The following is a 22,100-nucleotide window of genomic DNA, read 5'->3' as shown; positions in this document are numbered from 1 at the left end:
TAGTGCATAGTTATAAACTAGTGCACAGTTACAAACTAGTGCATGGTTTGCTGATCATTCACTAGATAGCCGGTTATACACTAGCACATTTATTCTTAGATTTCCATTGCCATTCTGTTTTTTTAAAATGTATCACTTGATTCCTAAACTATAAATCTAGGTCTTTGGAGTGTTAGAATTTAAAAGACCTTGATAAAAATTATATGTGACATAAGGACTTACATAGCAGGTGATATTTGGTTCCCTACCTAAAAATGATCATTTCCCCCTTCTTGGTTGGCAGAGGCCCTAGTTCAGATTTTGCTCAGGTAGCCAGTGATTGTGTACTTCAGGGAAGATTGCTTTCTTCTTCCTTCCAAAGTTCAAGGTGTGACTCTTTATTGGTTTGATTCATTATAATTCTATTTCCTTTATAGTGACTGGTTTAGGGATGACAATTCTGGACAATACAATATGTGGAAAAGAATTCAGTTGCATACAGTGGACTTTTCCTGGAATATGAAAAATGAATTTTTGACAACTGGAATTAAAATTAAAGTATCTGTATTAATATATTAGAGTTTTACTTCATGTTGCACTGGCTAACACAGATTACTATACTGGCAAACATATTTCAAGAAAATAGTTATATATATAAAATATAATCTTTTTTTTTCTTTACCAAGACTGATTTTATTTAAAATACACTTGGAATAAATGACTATTGATCTAAGCATTTCCCTATCACTTTTAAAATTGTGTATTATATACTTTGTATTATATAGTACAGTACTTAGTTTCAGTAAAAGACATGTAAAATTTGCCATTTTAACCACCTTAAAGTGTATAATTCAGTGAAATTTATTATAGTGTTATTTACAGTGTTGTGCCACCATCACCACTAATTCATCAAATTTAAAAAAAAATTTTATTTTTAAGCCAAATTTAGCAGTGAGGGACTATATACCAACTTTAATGACACTAATGTTAATAAGTTCTGATAACCCACTGCCATCGAACCAGCTGTAATTGATCAAATTTTCATCATCGTAAAAGGAATCCCCATACGCATTAAGCAATCACTCCCTATTCTCCCCTCTCCCTAGTTCCTGATAACCACTAATTGGCTTTGTCACTATGGATTTGCCTATTTTGGATATTTTATATAAATGGAATCATGTGGCTGCTTCTTCCACTTAGCATGTTTTTAGGGTTCACTCACATTTATTCAGCATGTATCAGTACCAGAATCTTAAAGTATTTATTAAAATTTTCTGAGTTCAAATATAGAAAAATTAGGGCTGGGTGCAGTGGCTCATGCCTGTAATCTCAGAGCTTTGTGAGTTGAGTTAGGAGGATCACTTGAGGCCAGGAGTTCAAGGCTATAGTGAGCTATGATTGCACCACTGCACACCAGCCTGGGTGACAGAGCAGCAGAGTAAGACTCTGTCTCATATGTGTGTGTGTGTGTGTGTGTGTGTGTGTGTGTGTGTGTGGTGGTGGTGGTGGTGGTGTTGCTGTTGTTATTCCAACATAAAATTACAAACTCCTTTTTTGGGAAGGACTGCTATTTATTATGTCTCTTTTTCTTTTAGTAAAATGTTTTATCATTTACAAAGTAATAGAAATTGGTAAGAAATGGAAACCCCATGCCAATAACCACAGAAGTGTTTGAAATTTTACCAGTCTGTGGAGATCTGAAAGTCTAGGTGTTAGGAAATCGTGGTCTGTACTCACTAAACTCCACTCTTAGCATCTCACTTACCGACACCTTGCAGCCTGTCTTTGGATCCAATCTCTTGGCTGAACTGGTTTCTGGAAAGTTATCATTGATTTTATGGTCCCTTACCCCTTTTTAAATAAACCTAATTTTCCCTTTGACTTTTGTATAACGTTTAATTCTGTTCACATTCTATCTCTGAAACTCCTCCCTAGGATTTGCTCAAAGTGCTTCTCTATTCTTCTGCCTCAGTAACCATTTTCAGTTTCCTTTATTTACTTTGTTCCTTTCTGCTTCTTGAGGGTAACTCTCTTGTAAAACATTGAATATTTATGATGCCTGTGAAGAGCAGGCATGAGAATGAATTAACTATAAGTAGAAGCCACAAGTTGCCAAGCAGAGACTGTCTTGATATAAATCAAATAAGTAGAATTGAACAGTTTTACTGATGACAGTTCCTGATTTTTTTAAGTATGCACATATATTTAGTACATTGTATTCCTTTGTATGTTCCACTGTTATTAAACCATTTATTTATAGACATTTAGTTCCAGTTGTGTGGTATGTGCTTTTTTTTTTTTTCCCCCAAACCAATACCGTATGGGCATCCTTATCCCTACATCTTGGCACACTTCGTGAGTATATCCATTGTGTAAATTCCTGGTGGTAGAACTGTTAAGTTACAGCATGTGTGCATTTAAAAGTTTGGTAGACATTGCCAAATAGCCTTCTGAAAGCTTGTTCCAATTTGCACCTTTTTTTTTTTTTTCTTGAGACAGAGTCTTGCTCTGTCACCCAGGCTGGAGTACAGTTGGCGCAGTCTCAGCTCACTGCAACCTCTGCCTCCCAGGCTCAAGCGATTCTCCTGCTTCAGCCTCCCAAGTAGCTGGGATTACAGGCACCTGCCACCACACCCACCTAATTTTTGTATTCGTAGTAGAAACAGGGTTTCACCATGTTGGCTAGGCTGGTCTGGAACCCCTTACCTCAAGTGATCGGCCCACCTCAGCCTCCCAAGGTGCTGAGATTACAGGCGTGAGTCACCATGCCCAGCCCCAATTTGCACTTTTATCAACAGGGTATAAGAGTGCTTCTTTCTCCACACCATCTCCAGCAAAGAATATAATAAAACTAATGTTTGCTAATCTAGTGGGTGAACTTTTTTTTTGTTTATATTTTTGTTTTAATTGTGAGTAAAGTTGAGCATCTGTTTTATCAGTGGTTCTCAACCAGGGATGAATTTTGCGCCCCCCCCCCCCCCCCCGGGGGACATCTGACAATGTCTGGAGACATTTTGGATAAAACTGGAGAGGGTCTGGGGAAGCGATTCTGCTGGCACTTAGTGGGTAAAAGATCCTACAATGCACATGACGAAGCAATAACTGGCCCAAAATGTTAATTTTCCAAGATTAAAAAACCCTGTTTTGTATTATTCCATTTCGTCTTCTTCATTGGTTTATTATCTGTAATTCTTGAGTTTTTTAATTGGTTGGTTTCAGGTTTATAGTATACTTCTTTAACTTATCACAGTCTATCTTCGAGCCATATGTTACTGTTTCATGTGTAATATAAAAGCCTTACAACAGTATATGCCCATTTCCCCCCTTCTGGCCTTCATGCTACTGCAAAACATTCTACTTCTACATATGTTATAGACTCTACAATATATTATTAGTGTATTACTTTAAACAGTTATCTTTTTAAAAATTAAACACCTTTATTTAAATATAATTAACATGCATCAAATTACACATTTCAAGTGTACAATTTAACCACTTTTGATACGCATTTGTAAAACCATCACCACAGTCAAAATAATAAACATATTCATCATTCCAAAAACTTTTCTCCTGCCCCTTAGTAATTCCTCCCTTAACTCCAGGCAGCCACTGATCTGCTTTCTGTCACTGTAGATAAGTGGACATTTTCTAGAATTTTATGTAAATGAAGTCATAAACTGTGTACTCTTTTTTTGTCTGACTTCTTTCTTCCAGCATAATTATGAGATTTATCCATGTTGTATGTATCATTAGAAAAACATTTTTCATGATGGACATTTTGATTAATTAGATTCCTGTTGTTAAAGAGCATGCTGAGTTCTAGTCACTTGATGTTTTTGTTTTAGGTCATGACTGTCCAAAGTATGATAATCACATGAGAGTGCTCATTGCTACGGATGTCATTTGACTCATCAGAGAAAATCTGTCTAAAAGAAAATATCCATGTGACCAAATCCATTTCATTATTGAATGGCTTGATGGATTTCCTTTACTCTGATTCATACCAAAGCTGTCCTTCTCAACCAAAGCAAGAAAGGATCCTGCATGAGTCAATCCCAGAATGCAATTTTTACATCACCAACAGGTGAAGAAAACCTCATGAATAGCAATCACAGAGACTCGGAGAGCATCACTGGTAAGTCCAGTTTAATAAATATTGAAGCGCTATCGCTTACAGGAGAAAATGCAAATGCCTCAGTCCAGCGTATATGACCTATCATGATGAAACCCAAGCCTCCCTTTCTAGTCTGATGTCCTCAGGGAAAAACTGAATTAATCTCTCCATCCCCTGTGTCTCCTGACGCATTAACAGAATCTGCCTTTCATGTTATTTCTTGTCTATGTCGGACTCCCCTGTACCCTGTGAACCCCCGGTGAGTAGTAGCTGCATCATATCCATCTGATCTCCACAGGGCAAGGACAGAGTTACCTGTGTTTGTATACCCTGCAGGTACCTAACAACAATGCCTGGCACACAAGACTCTTGGGGCGTACAGCATATAACAAACATACATACAGGCCCATAACACCTTATCTGTAAGACTAAATCAAAAAACTCTGAGCAGTCAAAGTTTTTTTCTACACTTTTATTCAAAAACTCATTTGCCCACCAAACCAGACTTTGGCTGTTTCTAGACTTAACTTATTTAGTTTGAATACTCATATTTGCTGAAGATGTATTTATATATTTAAATATGAGGTGCTGCTGCAAAACCAGTTGGGGATGTTATATAACATACAGTTAATGTACAGTGCCACTTTTCTAAAAATCTGAAAAATTCTGAATTCTGAAACCCATCAAAACCCAAAGTTTGTTTTAATTTATCATCATTGGAGGTATGTTTATGAAGATACAATAAAATACACTCATTTTAAGTATACAGTTTGAGTTTTGACAAAAATATGCATTCAGTGTAACCACCAGTACAAACAAGTTAGAGAAGTTTTTATTATCCCACAGAAAGTTCCCTTGTACAGAGATCTCCCCACCCCTCACCTCCAGTTCCAAACAACCACTAATCTGCTTTCTGCCACTTTAAATTAAATTTGCTTGTTCTAGAATTTCATATAAATTGAATGTGTCTTTTGTGTCTGCCTTCTTTTGCACAGCAAAATGTTTTTGAGATTTATCCGCTTGTGATAAGTATCAGAAGTTGTTTCTTTTTATTGCTAAGCTGGAACTTACTCATCTCTGCTATTGTAGCAGAAAAGCAGCCTTGGACAGTACATGAAAAAATGAATGTGACTGTGTTTCAATAAAATTTGATTTACAAAAACAGGCGGGGCAGCAAGCCGAAGTTGGCCTGTGGGCTGTCGTTTGCTGACCTCTACTGTACATCAACACTTGGTAATGTCAGTGGTTTTGATTTTAGCCATTCTAGTAGGTGTGTACTGGTATCTCTGTGATTTTAATTTATATTTTCCTGATGACTCATGATGTTGAGCACCTTTTCATGTGCTTAAGATTTTATTTTGAGTTGTTTATTCAAATCATTTGCCCATTAAAAATTTATCTTACTATTGAAATGTAAGTGTTGAATTGTAAGTGTTCTTTACATGTTCTAGATGTAAGTCCTTTGTTAGGTAAATGGACCGTATTTTGTCCCAGACTTTGGCTTGCCTTTTCATCTTCTTACTTGTGTCTTTTGAAGAGCGGTTTTAAATTTTGATGGAGTTATCAGTTTTTGCTACTATAATTCTTATTTTTGTGTCGTTTCTAAGAAATCTGCACATAAAAGAAAAAGTTTTATAGTTTTTACTTCTACTTTTAAGTCAGTAGTGTACTTTTTTGAGCATGGAATTAGGTTAGGGTCCAAGTTTTTGTTTTTTGCTTTCCAATTGGATATTTCATTGTTTCTTTACCATTTGTTAAAAATGGTCTCTTTACCCTTATTGAAATACCTTGATAATTTCATTGTCATATGTGTATGGTTCTATTTCTGAACTCTATCCTGTTCCTTTAATCCCTAAGTCTATCTTTACAGAAATACCACATTGTCTTATTTGCTGTAATTCTATAGTAAATCTTGAAATCAGATAATATAAATTCTCCAACTTTACTCTTTTTCAAAAATTATTTTGGCCATTTAAGATTTTTCACATTTTTATATAAATTGTATAATCTGGTTGTCAACACTTGAGCCGAGGAGTTCAAGACCAGCCTGGGCAACATAATGAGACCCCATCTCTACAAAAAATAAAAACAGCTGGGCGTGGTGGCATGCACCTGTAGTCCCAGCTACTAGGGAAGCTGAGGCAGGAGGATAACTTGAGCCCAGGAGATTAAGGCTGCAGTGAGCTATGATTGTGCCATTGCACTCCAGCCTGAATAACAGAATGAGAGAGCCTGTCCCTAATAATAATAACCAGCTTGTCATTTTCTCCCAAAAAAGAATGCTGGAATTTTGAATGGAATTACATAGACTCTGTAGAGAATTGATAATTTAAGAATAGTGAGTCTCCTAATCCATAAACTTGATATATATCTCCATTTACTTAGGTCCTCTTTAATTTCTCTTACCAGTATTTTATAGTTTTTATTGTATAAGTCTTGCACATATTTTGTTAAATTTAGTCTTACGTATTTTTTTAAATGGCACTGTTTATTTAATTTCATTTTCCTACTGTGTGTTACTACTATATAGAAATGAAATTGATTTTTTTAATGTTGACCATATATTCTGCAACTTCGCTTAACTTGCTAGTTTTAGTAACTTTTTGGTAGATTTCTTAGTTTTCTACATACACCATAATGTCTGCAAATGGAGACAATTTTACATATTCCTTTTCACTCTGGATGCCTTTTATTTATTTTTCTTGCCTTATTGAATGAGACATGATCTCAGTATATTGTTGAATAAAAATGGTAAGAGCAAACATCCTTGACGTATTTCCAATCTGAGGAGAAAAGTTACAGTATTTGACCATTAAGTCTCTTGAGAATACCCTATATTAAATTGAGAAGATATCCTTCTCTTCCAAATTGGAAGAGAAGTTTTTAGCATGAATTTTGTCAAATACCTATTTTGCCTCTGTTGAAATGTTCATATGGTTTTTCTTCCTTCGTCTATTAGTGTGGTGAATTCTGTTGGTTTAGTTTTGAATTTTAAACCAGACTTGCATTCCTGGAAAAAACTACTTGGTTATGATATATTATCTTTTTTATATATGACAGGTTATATTTACTAGTGTTTTGTTAGGGAGTGTGTGTATATGTATGTGTGTGTCTGTGTCCTTCCTAGTCCCATTAATAAGGGTTATTGGTTTGTACTTTTTTCTTTTTTCTTTTCTTTTTTTTTTTTTTTTTTTGCAATGTCTTCGCTTTATTTTGATATTGAGGTAATACTGGCCTTGTAAAATGAGTTGTGAAGTATGCCTTCCTCTGTGTTTGGAAAAAGTTTGTGTGGAATTGGTATCATCTTATTTTTCATGTTTTTACTTTTTAAACTCATCTGACTCTTTACATTTAAAGGGCATCTCCACAGATAACTTATAATGGGGTCTTTTCTAAAAAGAAAATCCAGTCTGATCGTCTGTACTTTCTATTTGCAGTATTTGGACCATTTAATTTTAATGTAATTATCACTTTAGTTGAGTCTGCTGTACTCCTATTTTCTTTTTCTATTTGTTCCGTCTTCCGTTTTTTTCTCATTTTCTTTTTTTAAACTTTTTTTATTTTAATTCTACTGTTGACATATTAGCTATACCTCTTATTTTTCTCAGTGCTTGCTCCAGGTTGCAATACATACCTTTAACTTATCAAAGCCCATCTTCAAATAACATTATATTTAATAAAGTGACACTCTTAAAACAGTATTCTTCCATTTCCCCCTACCATTCTACATATTATTATTACTATGCCTTTTACATCTACATATGTTATATACATAATACATTATTACCTTTGCTTTAAATTGCTAATTATGAATTAAATAAATTATGAAAATAAAAGGCTTATGTATTACCCACAGATTTAGCATTCTATTATTTCTTTTGTTGAATGAAGTTCCCATTCCATATCCTTTTTGCCTGTTTAACTTTAACATTTCCTGGGATATGGGTTAGCTGGCAATGAATAGCCATAGTTTTCTGCTTGTGTGAAAAATAAAATTACTTTTTTTTTGAGAAAGGGTCTCATTCTGTTCCCCAGGCTGAAGTACAGTGACACGATCATGGCTCACTGCAGCCTGAACCTCTTGGGCTCAAGTGATCCTCCCATCTCAGCCTCCTGAGTATCTTGGACCACAGGCATGTGCAAACCCAGCTAATTTTTTCTTCTTCCTTTTTTTTTTTTTAATGTAGAGTCAGGGTTTCACTATGTTGCCAAGCTGGTCTTGAACTCCTGGGCTCAAGCAGTCCTTTCACCTTGACCTCCCAAAGTGCTGGGATTACAGGAGTGAGCTACCACGCCTGGCCTATTTCACCTTTTTTGAAAGATGTTTTTCACTGACACATGATTCTAAATTGGCTTTTTGTCCATGTGTTTTAATGATGCTGTTCCATTGTCATCTATCTTGAAATGAATAGTTTCATTTCAAGTGAATGAAACTTAAATGTAATGTTCTTTTTTTCCTATCTCTCTGCTTTTAGGATTTTCTTCTTTATCACTGGTTTTTAGCAATTTTGCTTTGATGTGGTTTTTTTTGTATTTATCCTGCATGGAGTTGAGATTCTTTGAACTATAGACTTACTGTATTAATTAAACTTGGAAGACTTCGGCCACCATTTTTTCAAATATTTTTTCTGTTCCTGCCTCTTTTTTCTTCTGGGACTGCAGACTGCTTGATATGACACAGCCACTGATGTTCTGTTCAGTTTTCTCCCCCCAGTCTTTTTTTCTCTGTGCTTCATTTTAGATAATTTCGATTGCTATACCTTCAAGTTTACTGTTCTTTTCTTCTGGAGAATATCTAATCTGTTTATCTTATCTAGTGAGTCTTTCATTTTAGATACTGTACTCTAGTTCTATTTGGGTTTTTAAAATGCAGGCATATCTTCTGTTTCTCTTTCCATTACGTTCATATTTTCCCCTTAAATCTTTGAGCATATTAAAAATAGAGGATATAAAAAATTGCTGCTTACTAATTCTGTTATTTCTGTCATGACGGGTCTGTTTCTGTTGACTCATTTCCCTCCTGGTTATGGATTACATTTTGTTTATTTTTGCATATCTAGTAATTTTGTATGGACTGGTGAATATTATGAATGTTACATTGTTAGGTGTTTAGGTTTTGTTGTCTTCCTTGGAAAAGTGTTAAAATTTATTTTGGCAAGACTTTAAGTTATTTGCTGATAAGGTTAACCTTTTGAGGCTTGTTTTTCATCTGTAGGTCTACAGATCATACTCTAGACCATGCTCTAGTATGCTTGATTCTAGCACTGATTTAATTCTCTTACCGGTAGGCATGACTGGGAAAAAATGGACATATGGAAGAGACATTTGGAGGATAAAATGGTAGAGAAGGAGTTGTCAAGCCTGGGCAAGAGTAATAAATGGAACATTATCAGAATATGGAAGCAAGGTGGAAGAGCTAGTCTAAAGAATATTTAGCTTAATCTACTAAGCCTGGATTGTACACTTATTTTAAATATTACATTTTGGAAGTAGGGAATTATTCTAGTCTAGAAGAGATACTAGGGACTAGTATCTCTTGTAATGAATGTCACTTTTGTTCTTCATTTCCACTATACCGTTGAATACCTAATAGTCTGTTTTTAGCTCTGCATGTATTTATAGTCAACTTCTCTTCCTGAGTATTAAAATGACAATCTCTATGTAATATATGTGTGGCAGGAAAAATTTGGATAATCACATGGAACTTGTAATAATAGAATTTGGATATATGTTCAGGTCTCCTATTTAAGAGATCTGTAAGGATTGAGAGCTTATTTAGAACCATATTTAAGGTTTTAAATCTGCCTCATCTCTATCTCATTGTGGTGATCAAGCCACTGCTTCTCCTTCTGGGTGAATAGGGATGTCTGATATTGCCAGCCTCCTTTTATTAAACTTATTAAAATGTCATTGTGAAGTCAAGGTCAAGTCGTAGGAATTTACTCTCTTAAGGATTTGTTTTCTTAACCAGTACTTTGTTGTTCTTTGCCAGAGCTAGAGCATGTTTCATTATACTACCCACAAAGGAAATACCACATCTCTTTAAAAGTGAGAGGGTTGATATGACATCCTGTACTTTCGCTATTTTAAGCCCTAGTATTTTAAGCATGTTAACAGAAATAACTCTCCTTTTTTGTAAACAGCTAAGTTTGGGAGGTGTTAAATGATGGACAGTACTGGGAACAGGAAGATAGTGGCAGATACATAAAAACACAAAAGCTGAGTTTGTTCAGAGATGGGGGAGGGGGTGTTGTAGGTGTGCAAGTGAGAGAGTAGTGATGTAAATAGTATTCAGTGAGTACCTATGATCTGCCAGATACCCTGGGTGCCTTAATTGCTTATTTTAGTTACTTCTTACTACTGTTGTGTGTGATAAATGATCTTTATTTTACAAATGAGAGAAATTAAGGCTCTGAAAGGATAAATCGTGTGTCTAACAATTAGTAGAGGAGTCAGATTCAGAAGCTACGTCTGATGCCAAAACCCATGATCTTTCTAATATTAAGAGTGAAAAATAGGACAATAGGTAGATTAGACACCTGGAGGAATTAGGAGATATGTAGGACTAATACTGTATGTTGGAGACATGATGTGTAGGAACTTGCTTTCTAGGACAAGTTGTCAGCCTTTGTCCTGTAAATGGCAGATAGCAACAAGAATGGGTACAGTGCTGGATAGGAAGTCGAGACCCAGGTCTGGTGGTTCTAGCGTCCTCGGCAAGTTACCCATCTTTAAGTCTCAGTTTCCTTATCTAGGAGGCAGGATTGGATGGTTTCTGAAAGTGTCTTCTACCTTTAATACTCTGTAATTATTTAGATACTATAGCAACCTTATTTTAGCAGTCTTGATTTGATCTCTAGGTGTAAAAACTCAATAGTAATACAGTAATAAAAATAGCTGACAATAGGTCTTTCAGTCTTTTCCCCCCTCCCTTAGTCTTCGTCCCCAGTCCCTCCCCTCCCTATCCCTTTCCCTCCTCCAGCTGCCAGGTGCGAAGGCAGAGCAGGAACAGCCTGTGTTTAGGGGGGCGGGGAAAAAGAGGCCCAGTTCTGCCCCTCCTGGAAGGAGAGGGAAAAGGTAACTATAACTACCCAATATTGCAGCCATGGAGTCCATGTTTAATAAATTGAAGAGTACTGTTACAGAAGTAACAGCTGATGTCACTAGTGCTGTAATGGGAAATCCTGTCACTAGAGAATTTGATGTTGGTCGACACATTGCCAGTGGTGGCAGTGGGCTAGCTTGGAAGATTTTTAATGGCACAAAAAAGTCAACAAAGCAGTGGCTGTTTTTGTCTTTGATAAAAAATGATTGACAAATATCAAAAATTTGAAAAGGATCAAATAATTGATTCTCTAAAATGAGGAGTCCAACACTTAACTCGACTTCAACACCCTCGACTTCTTACTGTCCAGCATTCTTTAGAAGAATCCAGGGATTTTTTGGCGTTGTGTACAGAACCAGTTTTTTGCCAGTTTAGCCAGTGTTCTTGTTAACTGGGAAAATCTCCCTTTCCCTATATCTCCAGACATTAAGGATTATAAACTTTATGATGTAGAAACCAAATGTGGTTTGCTTCAGGTTTCTAAAGGATTGTCATTCTTGCATAGCAGTGTGAAAATGGTACATGGAAATATTACTCCTGAAAATATAATTTTGAATAAAAGTGGAGCCTGGAAAATAATGGGTTTTGATTGTTATGTATCATCAACCAATCCTTATGAACAAGAGCCTAAATTTCCTTGTAAAGAATGGGACCCAAATTTACCTTCATTGTGTCTTCCAAATCCTGAATATTTGCCTCCTGAATACATGCTTTATGTGAGCTGTGAAACAGCCAGTGATATATATTCTTTAGAAACTGTTATGTATGCTGTATTTAATAAAAGGAAACATATATTTGAAGGCAATAAGCAAGACCTTTATAAGAGTTTCAGTAGGCAGTTGGATCAGTTGAGTTATTTAGGATCTAGTTCGCTTATAAATATACCTGAGGAAGTTCATGAACAAGTAAGGCTACTGTTAAATGTAACTCCAACTGTAAGACCAGATGCAGATCAAATGACAAAGATTCCCTTCTTTGATGATGTTGGTGCAGTAACACTGCAATATTTTGATACCTTATTCCAAAGAGATAATCTTCAGAAATCACAGTTTTTCAACGGACTGCCAAAGGTTCTACTGCCCAAGCATGTCATTGTACAGAGAATTTTGACTTGACTTCAGAATTTGTAAACCCTGACATGGTACCTTTTGTTTTGCCCAGTGTTCTACTGATCGTTGAGGAATGCACCAAAGAAGAATATGTCACATTAATTCCACCTGAACTTGGCCCTGTGTTTAAGCAGCAGGAGCCAATCCAGATTTTGTTAATTTTCGTACAAAAAATGGATTTGCTACTAACCAAAACCCCTCCCAATGAGATAAAGAACAGTGTTCTACCCATGGTTTACAGAGCACTAGAAGCTCCTTCCATTCAATACCAGGAGCTCTGTCTAAACATCATTCCAACCTTTGCAAATCTTATAGACTACGCATCATGAAACATACTTTGATACCAAGAATTAAAAATGCCTGTCTACAAATGTCTTCCCTTGCTGTTCCTGTAAATTCATTAGTGTGCTTAGGAAAGATTTTGGAATACTTGGGTAAGTGGTTTGTACTTGATGATATCCTACCCTTCTTACAACAAATTCCATCCAAAGAGTCTGCAGTCCTCATGGGTATTTTACGCATTTACAAATGTACTTTTACTCATAAGTTGGGAATCACCAAAGAGCAGCTGACTGGAAAAGTATTGCCTCATCTTATTCCCCTGAGTATTGAAAACAATCTTAATCAGTTCAATTCTTTCATTTCCATCATAAAAGAGATGCTGAATAGGTTGGAGTCTGAACATAAGACTAAGCTGGAGCAACTTCATATAATGCAAGAACAACAGAAATCTTTGGACATAGGAAATCAAATGAATGTTTCTGAGGAGACAAAAGTTAAAAGTATTGGGAATCAGCAGATTGACAAGGTTTTTAGCCACATTGGAGCAGACCTTCTGACTGGCAGTGATTCCGAAAATAAAGAGGATGGGTTTCAGAATAAACATAAAAGAGCATCACTTACACTTGAAGAAAAACAAAAATTAGCAAGAGAACAAGAGCAGGCATAGAAGTTGAAAGGCCAGCAGCCTCTTAAACCCCAAGTGTACACACCTATTGCTGCTGTTAAACAGACTAAGGACTTGACAGACACATTGATGGATAATATGTCATCTTTGACTAGCTTTTCTGTTAGTACCCCTAAACCTTCTGCTTCAAGTACGTTCACTTCTGTTCCTTCCATGGGCATTGGCATGATGTTTTCTACACCAGTTGATAATACAAAGAGAAATTTGACAAATGGCCTAAATGTCAATATGGGCTTTCAGACTTCAGGATTCAACATGCCCGTTACTACAAACCAGAACTTCTACAGTAGTCCAAGCACAGTTGGAGTGACCAAAATGACTCTGGAACACCTCCCACTTTGCCAAACTTCAGTGCTTTGAATGTTCCTCCTGCTGGTGCGAAGCCAACCCAACAAAGACCCACAGATATGTCTGCCCTTAATAATCTCTTTGGCCCTCAGAAACCCAAAGTTAGCATGAACCAATTATCACAACAGAAACCAAATCAGTGGCTTAATCAGTTTGTACCTCCTCAAGTTTCTCCAGCTACGGGCAGTTCAGTAATGGGAACACAGATGAACATGATAGGACAATCTGCCTTTGGTACGCAGGGTAATCCTTTCTTCAACCCACAGAACTTTGCATAGCCACCAACTGCTATGACCAATAGCAGTTCAGCTAGCAATGATTTAAAAGATCTTTTTGGGTGAGGTGTCTATTTTGAAGGATTATTTCAGTTTCAATCATGGGTGAGCTGATTTACATCTTTATGTAGTTGGCTTGGAGGAACTACTTCTATGGGACAGTGAATGGTTCTGTGACAGAAAACATCTGTGTCCATGCCAGCATAGTAGTTGTATGGACTTCTAACCAGTTGGGTTTTTTTAAAGCACTGAGGATTTTTTTCCTCTTACCAACTCCTCTTCAGGTTTTTTTTTTTTTTTTTTGAGATGGAGTCTCACTCTGTCGCCCAGGCTGAAGTGCAGTGGCGCGATCTCGGCTCACTGCAACCTCCGCCTCCCGGGTTCACGCCATTCTCCTGCCTCAGCCTCCCTAGTAGCTGGGACTACAGGCGCCCGCCACCACGCCCGGCTAATTTTTGTGTGTGTGTTTTTCGTAGAGACAGGGTTTCACCGTGTTAGCCAGGATGGTCTCGATCTCCTGACCTTGTGATCCACCCGCCTCAGCCTCCCAAAGTGCTGGGATTACAGGCGTGAGCCACCACGCCCGGCCCCTCTTCAGGTTTTTTTTTTGTTTGTTTTTTTTTTTTTTTTTTTTTGGGTGTTTAATTTTTATTTAACAAATATGTAATACCAAGAAAAAGATGAAAGATCCAATAATGTTTTTTGCAAACATGTTTCCAGGTAAGATTTCCAAGGACATCAGTACTGAGTGAAAAATAATCCTTTACAATCAATATGAATGAATACACTAACAAGTACATCATTTAGACCTCCATGCTTATTTGGCAATTCCAGTTATGAAAAAGGTACATAAATAATACAAACAATTGGCTTGACATGTGGCCAAACTACTTTCATCGAAGTTGCTGGAAGCCTTTCTCTGGTTTTGGCCCCTGTAGGAAGTTAATCTCATATTCCCTTAGCAATAATATAAGGTCACTGTTTCAGTCCTACACACTTTTATATTCAATGGGCTTCTTAGTTTATCACATAAGGACTGGCACTTTTTTCAAAAGAATATTGCTAACAGGGTTAAATGAGTGCTAATGGCTGAACGTTTGCCAAATGCTTACTTCTGCGATAGTATAAATATGGATTATTAAAGTTGTCTACTCAAGTATAAAATATATGCAAAACTCTCATAGGCAAAATTAAAGACCCAACCCTTCCCAGTCTCAAAGAGAAAAAGGACAACTGAGTTATCTTGAATAGCTGAATTTTTTAATCAAATGTTTATTTTGGCTTGTGAATCTTGGTGTTATTTTAAAAATTGAGTTCGTGGTCATTGCAAGCTCATCTATTTTAAGTACTACATGGTACACAGTCTACCTTCACAAGTCATTAGTGTTCATTTTAATATGTAAAAAAATCTTGATGCTGTATTGATTTGCTTGCATTTAAGATGACAGTGAGAAAATGATAAGCATAAAGAGATCAGGTTATTTGCTTTTTCCGAGGTTACTTTTCAGATGAACTAATGTTTAGTACAAAGAGACTGAGCAAATACTACAAAATTTAACTTAACCTACGTTTCATTGGCTAACCATCTTAAATGCAAACTAATTGTTGTAAATTATATTTTAGCATGGTCTGCCTCAAATGGTAATGTACTTTTCTGCATTCACTTGGATATATTTAGAGTCACTTTGGTATATGCTGATTTGTTTGGATATTTGACAAAGCACTCTGATGTGACTTCCCTGACTACTAACTTCATATTTCATTTCACATTCAAACTTCTGAGGTTGCAGCATATATGAATTGTGTTTTCAAAAGGAGATTTGTAAGAATTAAACTATATTTAATGAGTAAACTTTTGAGATTTCTGCCGTATTTTTTCAAATGTAATAAACTTTACTTCTCTCTCAAAAAAAAAAAAAAAAAGCTGACATTGATAGAGTGCCTCCACAGTGTGCAAGGCGCCTTGTACTAAATACAAGTATTTTTCATGCATTTGTCTCATTTAATTCATATAACCTAGGAGGTAAGTACCTTCTCCATTTTACAGATGAGGAAACTGAGGGTTAGAGTTTAGGTAACTTACCCAGTGTCACATTGTGGTATATGCAGAGTCAGGACTCAGACCAGGACTATCACTGTACCATAGTAAATGTATGTTATGTGAAGGATAGGGAAGATTTTTTAGAGGAAACTTTTTTCCCCTCCCCTTTCTGATTTCCTTCACCTCACATGTTTTGGGATTTAGATGTACCACTTCTTTAAAATAAAAATGATAAAGGACTTATTTCAGTGCCAGTGCTCAGTAAAATTTAATGCAATTTTTTAAAAAATTTAATGAATATGAGAATATACTAAAATGTAATTTTTCCAGATTTTGAAGAATCCTCCACAGAATTCAAATTTTGTCATTACAGAGCATATCATTTTATCCCTTTGGTACTATTTTGGTTGCTTTGTATTGCTTTTTCCCCCAGGCATGTAAGTTGAGATCAGACCTCTTTCACTTTATTTTTAAAAAGTATATATCCAATTATTCTGTGTCAATTAAAAATACTTTTAAAAATTAAGCAGGCTGCTGCTGCTTCAGAGACACAGACCTCTTTTAAACCGTGCTAAATAGATTGATAAGGAGAAAATATGAAATTTCTGCAAATTCTAAACTTTAAAAGCATAGTTATAAAGACAGGAACAACAGACGGGCATATGTGAGGGATGAGCATGGGAAGAGGGAGAGGATCAGAAAAAACAACTGTTGGATTACTAGGCCTAGTACCTGGGTGATGAAATAATCTGTACACCAAACCCCCGTGACACGAGTTTACCTACATAACAAACCTGCACATGGACCCCTGAACCTAAAATAAAAACTTTTAAAAATTAAAAAATTTAAAATTTAAAAAAGCATAGTTATAGTCACTAAGCAATATATTTAGATAGTATGTAATTCAGATTTGTGGTATCTGCATGTTCTTACTCATGTGGAAGCTGACAAAGTTGATCTCCTAGAAGTAGAGAGTAGAATAGTGGTTCCTAGAGACTAGGAAGGGTAGCGGGAAGGAGGGATCAGGAGATGTTAGTTAACAGATACAAAATTACAGCTGGATAGGTGGAATAAGTTCTGGTGTTCTTTAGCACCATAGGGTGGCTATAGTTGGCAATAATTTGTTGTATATTTTCAAATAGATAAAAGGTAGGATTTTGAATGTCCTCAATGCAAAGAAATGATAAATGCTTGAGGTAAGGAATGTGCTAATTACCCTAATTTGATCATTATACATTGTATACATGTGTCAAAATATCACATGTACCCCATAAATATATCCAATTATTTTGTGTCAATTAAAAATACTTTTTAGAAATTACTGTCAAAAAAATGTATGCCATCATTTTTACTTTAGAAGTTCTCTTACTAAAAGAAAAAAAAAACCTGGAGAAAAAAAAACTATACTACTAGGATATGCTAATAAAAATCAGTGGAGAAATGATCTTGTCTAGTATTTCTTTGGTTATCCTACTTTAGAAAAACTAATTTTCATCAATTTTCTCTGTAGCCTAGTAAAAGTTGAAATATATTGGATTCATTTACATAGACTCTCCTCTTTAGATGTCTGCTCCAATGAGGATCTCCCTGAAGTTGAGCTGGTGAGTCTGCTAGAAGAACAACTACCACAGTATAGGCTAAAAGTAGACACTCTCTTCCTATATGAAAATCAAGACTGGACTCAGTCTCCACACCAGCAGCAGCATGCATCTGATGCTCTCTCTCCAGTCCTTGCTGAAGAGACTTTCCGTTATATGAGTGAGTATTTTTTTACTCTTTTAGTTTGTGCATTAAAGTAATGATCATGGGTATCTTGGTATTGATTTTTAAAGCATTGATGTTTAGTAGCCATTGTTCGGTGTATACCTACTTTAATTTGAACTGATTTCACAGGAAGAGATAATTCTGTGTTACGTCTGAATGCAGAAAGTTTGTCATCCTTATGACTCTCAGTGTCTAGTGTTGCAAACATACTTAGACGTTTTCGTTACTTGATATTTTCCTCAGACTGAGTAGAAAAGGGAACTTTTTAAAAAGCAAAGTGATTTAAAATTTTAATATTCCTTTATAACTGTCAACATTTATTATCCCAGTAGTTTGTTATCCTAAGCTATCAGCTTTTGACTTTTATCTTTATTAATATCGTTGGTAAACACAGTCACAAGAATTATGTCAGCATAACGAAGCATAGTTCTTAGGTAGTACATAAGTAGTTTTAATAATGCCAGGAGAAATAAATATACCCTATATATTAATCTTCATTATTTAAGGATTCCTAAGTGAGAGACTGAGCCAGATTTGTTCTGAAAATAGGTCTGTTTTACACCAAGCTGTTAGAAAAGACAAAGGAATTTTTAAACTTTGAAGTGTGGAGACCTTTTTGCATTTGATCCCAAAAATCTGCATTAAGGCTGAAATTACTTTTCTAAAAATTCATTTGGTAAAAAATGTTGTGTGCACAGTAGCTGTTAGAATTTATAATAAAAGCTTATGAGTTCAATACTGATATGTTTATGAAATTCCTTTAATTAGAATTAAGTAGGTGATTGCATCAGATCCTGGACATTTTCCCAGTGAGTGCTTTAGTGTTTTAATGCCAGATTGTCGTTGGAGAATGACTATTGTGCAATACTCATTTTCATAGTAATCATTAACTTGTTTTCAGCACTAGTTTCCTAGAATTTTTTTCTAGTCATTTCTTAGAACTTATTACTGCTCAAAAAAAATTATAAACGTTGTTTCAGCTGAAACTGAAATATCAAGAAGCCCAGTGAGTGTTGTGGTGTTTTAATGCCAGATTGTTACTGGAGAATGTCTGCTGTGAAATACTCATTTTCATAGTAATCATTAACTTGCTTTTAGCACCAGTTTCCTACAATTTATTTCTAGTAGTTTCTGGAACTTAACTGCTCAAAAAAAGTATAAACATTGTTTCAGAAACTAAAATATCAAGAAGCCCAAATACTGTTGTGTTTTTGTCCTTAATATTTCTTTTAAATAGCTAAATTAAGTTAAATCAAGGCTCCAAAGGCTTTCTTGACGTTTTAGTTTGAGAATTTGCTTGCTTGAGATTTTTCTGGAAAATCATTTTTAGAAGGAACCAGTATTTCTTATTTCTAGTTCCCTTTGTTCATTGAGTGTTTAAATTTCTGAGAACTTTCTTTTCTTTTCTTTTTTTTGAGACGGAGTCTCGCTCTGTTGCCCAGGCTGGAGTACAGTGGCACGATCTCGCCTCACTGCAACCTCTGCCTGCCCCGGGTTCAAGCAATTCTCCTGCCTCAGCCTCCTGAGTAGCTGGGATTATAGGCAGGCGCCACTATGCCGGCTAATTTTTGTATTTTTAGTAGAGACGGGGTTTCACCATGTTGGTTGGGCTGGTCTCGAACTCCTGATCTTGTGATCTGCTCGCTTCGGCCTCCCAGAGTGCTGGGATTACAGGCATGAGCCACCGCGCCAGGCCTAAATTGCTGAGAACTTTCAAACTGAAATTTCATCTGGATGAATTTAGTTTGTCATTATTTTGACAAAGCATCACAGAAAGTGCCCTTTAGTTTATTTGTTCTTTGTGGACCCCTGCAATCAATGTCACTTGAGAAATTGTTAGAAATTCACATTCTTGGGCCCCCTACTCCACCTACAAAATTAGAAACTCTAGGGGTGAGACAGTCATAGCTGTCTGTGTTTTAAAGAGTCTTCCTGGTGATACTGATGCACACGCAAGTTTGAGAACCACTGATGCAAAGCATTGCCAACCAAAGCAAATGGCCATTTCACAGTGACATTAATTGGAGAATTAAGGAATCGGAGAGAGTGTATAATTTTGCAGATAAATATGGTCATAGAAATTATTACTTCTAATTGGTAGGTATACTTTTCCTCAGGCTCTGCCCTCAAAAATTATTAACCTGTACTGGCAGAAAAGAACATATGACTGATGAAGTTCAGGAAGCATTAACCATAAACCCAGTCATAGAGGTTACCAGATTTATTTTTCCCTTAGATAAGCTCTCTCCTTCGGTTCCACAAGAGAATTAAGCTATATACCCTAAGACACTTAGCGTTTATACAGTGGATTACCTTATCACCCATGCATCATGTACTAGCTTTGTACAATCCTTGGGAGAATTGAGAAAATTGTCATTCAAATGGTCTGTAGGGCCTGATTCTCCCCTGGAATCCTATTGAGAAAGACTGCCCTAGATGGTGTGTATCATCAGTTTCTCTCAGTCATTCTGAAGGCAGAAATGTTTGCTGTATGGTAGCAGCAAGGGCTGTGGTCACTGCTTTAGGGTTAAAAACCTCAAGACCTGCCTGTAGGTGTCAGGAGCTATTGTAGCTTTTACTATGCCATGTGGGCACTGTTTGTGTTTCATTTCTATTTTGTTGTTGTTTTTGTTGGTTTTGGTGTGGGAAAGTTGGAGAGTACTGCAAGACTAGAATTCTTTTTGAAATTCAATAGTTGTGGTAAAAACTTTAGATCTTGAGAAGGGACATATGAGAGAACTATCAAGCACCATCTCATGTAAATGACAGATATTAGAATGGATTATCATTGGTGTTTCCCATCCTGAAAATAATGTGAGATTGAGCTAGTTAATGTGAAATTATGCAGGGATAGAACATAAAGTAAGGATTAGTGAAGTGCTTATGTTTGTTAAACTCCCACCCCATATTTTCAGGAACATTAGATTCTCCAAACATTACACCAAAAATGTTGAACATTAATTAACAACCTCTGGAAACCAAGTTGCAAAATTGTTCTGTAAAAATATCTATCATCTCCCTGATGTATAAATACTTTTTTAGAGAGTTAGGAAAGTCCATGTCTGGAAATAAGCAAGGATCATTGCTAATTTCTGTATCATTTAACATATTTTCAACAACGAAAACTGACGGGAAAATAGGTTTTGATAGGATTGATTTTAACAAAGACAACCTGCTTGGCTATCTCTACATTCCTGGTTCCAGAATTATGGTGAAGAACTAGTCTGTGGTTTTTGAAGCATTTAATTATAATGTCTAAATGCCAAGACTTTAAACACTTAAGAGTTTTGCCCTGAGTACTTTTGGAATCATTCCAAGCAGCATGTCTTTATCAGGAGTATTGTGTTAAGGAAGAGAAGACAGAACTGATTCTACTGCAGAGAGAAAAATCCATTGTTCTTTTCCATTGGAAAAGGAAAAATCCATTGTTCCTTTCTGTTTTGTGCCTGACATCTTTCTGTGCAATTGAAGAGGCCCAGCCTTTGTGGATTGGTAGTATCTAGGTTGCGCATTCGATGTAAGAATTTGAAAATTCTGATTGCACTATCTAACTTCTTTGCCATAACAAATACTTAGGCATTTTAAAGTTCATTTTTGCTTTTTGAAACTTTTTAACAAAGGTTCCTGGGTTTTTGTGGGTTTGTTTTTTTTTCTGTTTGGAAAATAACATTTGTTCTTTATGGAAAATTGGCAAAACACTGAAAAGAAAACACATCAGCCATAGTCCTTACCCAGAGATAACCACTATTAACATTTTAATGTATATCCTTCCAGGCTCTGTTGAATGTAGATATTTATAGATATGCTCACGCTTTAAAAAGCAAAATTGGGATCTATGCTGTTTTATTATATAACATGCATTCACAGGTGTATATGCTGGTATTTCACTGGACAAGGTCTTTTTTATGTTCTTAGTGGGGCTGCGGTAGAAACAGCAGCACAGTGGAAAGAGCTCATTACTGGACTCTTACATCATCTGAGTTTTTTCTAATGACCTTGTGAGATGAGCGTTATTATCATCTCCATACTAAAATTCCAGCTTTGCCACTAATAGCTTTCTTCGTGGTCTTGAACGTGCCACATAATTTCTCTCAGAGAAGATTCCTCATACAAGAAAGTGAGATCATTAAACTAGATAACTTCTTAAGGTTCAGCTTTAAATTTTTATGCTGTGACAGATGGTAAGCATTTATAGGAAATATATTTTCATTTCTCCTCACTAAAACATATTTTATTCTAAACATTTCTTTACTGTATTACTGTGTCCTTCATTTTTTTCTTCCCCTTTCATCATATATGACTTGTGGTTCACAGTTGTTTTTTATATCCTTAACTTACTGGTCTTACTCCAAGTTAAATCTGCCACTTCATCTTTAACTCTGGTCAGTCATGTCATGT

General features: G+C 35.9%; 1 protein-coding gene and 1 pseudogene across 3 annotated transcripts in view; both read left to right on the top strand.

The window, feature by feature from the left end:
- Positions 1-22,100, top strand: part of TRAK2 (trafficking kinesin protein 2) — a 75,119-nt gene that overhangs the window by 27,168 nt on the left and 25,851 nt on the right. For all 3 annotated transcript variants that reach the window (XM_034954803.2, XM_003820747.4, XM_034954802.3), the window contains 2 exons: positions 3,825-4,114; positions 17,502-17,696. In XM_034954803.2, the coding sequence (XP_034810694.1) occupies positions 4,024-4,114; positions 17,502-17,696 (286 nt within the window). In that variant the 5' untranslated portion in view covers positions 3,825-4,023. The remainder of the gene's footprint in view (positions 1-3,824; positions 4,115-17,501; positions 17,697-22,100) is intronic.
- Positions 11,166-17,495, top strand: LOC100980881 (SCY1-like protein 2; annotated as a pseudogene).

This window comes from Pan paniscus, chromosome 13 (genome assembly GCF_029289425.2).
Source record: "Pan paniscus chromosome 13, NHGRI_mPanPan1-v2.0_pri, whole genome shotgun sequence".
Classification (NCBI taxonomy): domain Eukaryota; kingdom Metazoa; phylum Chordata; class Mammalia; order Primates; family Hominidae; genus Pan; species Pan paniscus.
This window is presented reverse-complemented; position numbering and strand designations above follow the sequence as displayed.